Here is a 3,223-nt window from a genome sequence, read left to right as displayed (position 1 = left end):
AGACAAAAGCAAATCAGCTGTACGTGCACTTATTGATTATCGCCCATTTACCGACAGTGAACTTGTCAATGAGTCTATTGACTTGTCTTAGCTTTCTGCGGAGGAAGTATGCCCGGAAAAGAAAAATATTTGAAAACTTTAATCTCTCTGCTAGAACTTGCACCCTCTGCACCGAAGACTTGGATGCTAACTTGAGTGAACAACTTGACTTACTTCTCTCTTGTGATGGATAAAAGTACAGACGTGTGGGATACGGCACAATTCATAATATTTGTACGAGGTATTGATGAATACTTTCATATATATGAGGAGTTATTAAAAATGCGCGGTATAAATGGAACTAAAAAGGGGGAGGATTTATTTCACCACTTGAAACAAGCTTGAGTTTTATGCGGTTTGAGCTGCGATGAATTAATCAGCATCATTACGGACAGCGGAAAAAACATGAGTGGTCATAATAAAGGTGTCGTTGGAAGAGTCAACAGCAAACTTCTAGAGTCTGGATCTAAAGTATATACGTTTCACTATCATGTCTATGAATAAGCATTGAGTTGCAAGGTTCTATCGGGGAGAAAAATAATGGATATCGTTATATCTGCTATTAATTTTATAAGAAAAAATTGGCTCATTCACCGCCAGTTTAGAAAGTTTTCTGAAGATGTGGAAGATGAATATGATGACGTGATGTATTACTGTGAATTAAGATGGCGAGACCGATGGCCAGTACTTCGACGATTTTTATATTTAAAGAAACAAATATGTAACTTCATGGAGATGAAAGAGAAGGTAATACCCGATCCCTACAACAAGCAGTGGGTTGTATATCTAGGGTTTTTAACTGATTTGATTACAGAACTGAATCTACTCGATACGCGCTTACAAGCAAAAATTAAATTTAAATGCTGGATGTATTCAGATATTAATGCATTTGAAATGAAACTAACATTATTTATCAAGCATATAGATGAAAGAAAGCTCGATCATTTTCCAAATTGCAAGAAAGCAATAGAAGAACCTAATTTAAATTTTGTTGGGCAAAATACTAAATGAAAAGTGCATAAATACAACTTCAATCTGATTTTGAAAAGCGGTTTGCAGATTTCAAAAAGATTTATCTCCCTCATCAAATTCCTCCTTCAGAATTTCGAAGAGCGACTCAAATTCGTCGACGATTTATCATTTGTCCTCAAATACCTCGTCAGAGAAGGTGTAATCAAACGTCAGTTCAGCGAGACCCTTCTGGCATCCTTCTCTGAGGACTGTGAACGTTACAAGTTGACACTGAATGCAGATAAATCAATGATCCTCAGGTTTTGCCCCTTAAAACGTGATCTGGAATTCCCGCAAGTCCCTTTCCCTGTTGTTCCATCTGCAAAAATCCTCGGAGTCACATTATCGACGGACTGCACATTCACCGAACACGTGGAGAAGGTTATTAATGCTGGCAATGCATCACTTCAGACCCTAGTCCTGATGCGCAGGTTTGGCTGCGACACTCAAAGCTTAAAAAATGCCTATATTACGTATGTGAGACCTCTACTCGAATATGCCATCACTGTCTGGGGACCTTTTGTCCAGAGCACCTACTACCTTTGCGATGACCTTGAATCTTTGCAGAAACGAGCTGTTAACATAATCGTTGGTAACAAAAGTAACGACTACAACAAACTCTTGCAAGAACTGAACCTTGAATCTCTCAGCGACAGACGATTATCACTGATCATGTCCCTCGGCAAGTCACTGCTATCTTCGCCCCATCACAGACTGATCCTTCCACCTAATGCTCCTGTTAACCAAAGAACCAGATCCCAGTCGAAGCTACAACCCCCTGTCTGCAGGACCAACCGCTACAAAAACACGTTTGTCCCCTTTTTCGTTGAAGCATACAACAAGACTTAGTGTTATTTGAATTCACGTGTTAGTGTTTTTATAGTGTTATTTGTATTTTTTTTTTCATATTGTTGTAAAGACGACATAAATTAGCCATGGCTACGCTGTTCGATCTTAATAAACCTATGTCTATGTCTTAAAGAATTGGCAATGGACTGCGGCTATAATCAAGTTTCTTGCACTGAAATTCGGCGCGAATTCAATCAGATTTAACTTGTGAATCTCTTTAGGCTGAAAGAGTCTGCTATGGGTGAGGTTTTAATCAAGTCTCTTGCGCTGAAATTTGGCTCAAGTTCAATCAGATTTAACTTTTGAATCCCTTTAAGTTAAAAGAGTCGGCTATGGGCCCGGCTATAAACAAGTCTTTTGCACTGAAGTTTGGCTTAAGTTTAATCAGATTTTACTTTTTAATCTCTTTAGGCTTAAAGAATTGGCAATGGGCTGCGGCTATAATCAAGTCTCTTGCACTGAAATTTTGCTCAAGTTCGGTCAGATTTAACTTTTGAATAACTTTAGGCTCAAATTGTTTTTGGGTGGGACTTCATTCAAGTCTCTTGCACTGAAATTTGACTCACGTTCGGTCAGATTCTACTTTCGAATCTCTTTAAGCTTAATGAGTTGTCAATGGACGGGGCATTAATCAAGTCTCTTGCACTGAAATTCGGCTCCATTTCGGTCAAATTTAACTTTTGAATCTCTTTAGGCTTAAAGAGTTGGCAATGGGCGGGGCTTAAGTTTGCTCAAGTTTGGTCAGATTTAACGTTTGAATAACTTTAGGCTCAAAGAGTTTTTGGGCGGGACTATAATCAAGTCTCTTGTACTGAAATTCGGCTCAAGTTTGAATCTCTTTAGGCTTTAAAAGTAGGCAATGGGCGGGGCTATAATCAAGTCTATTGCACTGAAATTTGGCTCAAGTTCGATCAGATTAAACTTGTGAATCTCCTTAGGCTTAAAGAGTCGGCTATGGGTGGGGTTTTAATCAAGTCTCTTGTGCTGAAATTTGGCTCAAGTTTAATCAGATTTAACTTTTGAATCCCTTTAAGTTTAAAGAGTCGGCTATGGGCCCGGCTATAATCAAGTCTCTTGCACTGAAATTTTGCTCAAGTTCGGTCAGATGTAACTTTTGAATAAATTTAGGCTCAAAGAGTTTTTGGGTGGGACTTTAATCAAGTCTCTCGCACTGAAATTTGAAATACGTTCGGTCAGATTCAACTTTCGAATCTATTTAGGCTTAAAGAGTTTGCAATGGGCGGCTCAAGTTTAATCAGATTTAACTTGTGAATCTCTTTAGGCTTAAAGAGTCGGCTTTGGGTGGGGTTTTAATCAAGTTGAA

At 38.6% G+C, this 3,223-nt stretch overlaps 1 protein-coding gene across 1 annotated transcript; it reads left to right on the top strand.

The window, feature by feature from the left end:
• Window positions 1–579: 579 nt before the first annotated feature.
• Window positions 580–1,050, top strand: LOC148942423 (general transcription factor II-I repeat domain-containing protein 2-like). The gene has a single exon (XM_089103318.1). The coding sequence runs from the start codon at window positions 580–582 to the stop codon at window positions 1,048–1,050; it is 471 nt and encodes a 156-aa protein (XP_088959444.1).
• The last annotated feature ends 2,173 nt before the right edge of the window (window positions 1,051–3,223 follow it).

This window comes from Artemia sp. Qi Xiang Cuo, chromosome 17, assembly GCF_049724085.1.
Source record: "Artemia sp. Qi Xiang Cuo chromosome 17, ASM4972408v1, whole genome shotgun sequence".
NCBI lineage: Eukaryota > Metazoa > Arthropoda > Branchiopoda > Anostraca > Artemiidae > Artemia > Artemia sp. Qi Xiang Cuo.
Note: the sequence above shows the minus strand (reverse complement) of the source record. Positions and strands in the feature narration are given on the sequence as shown.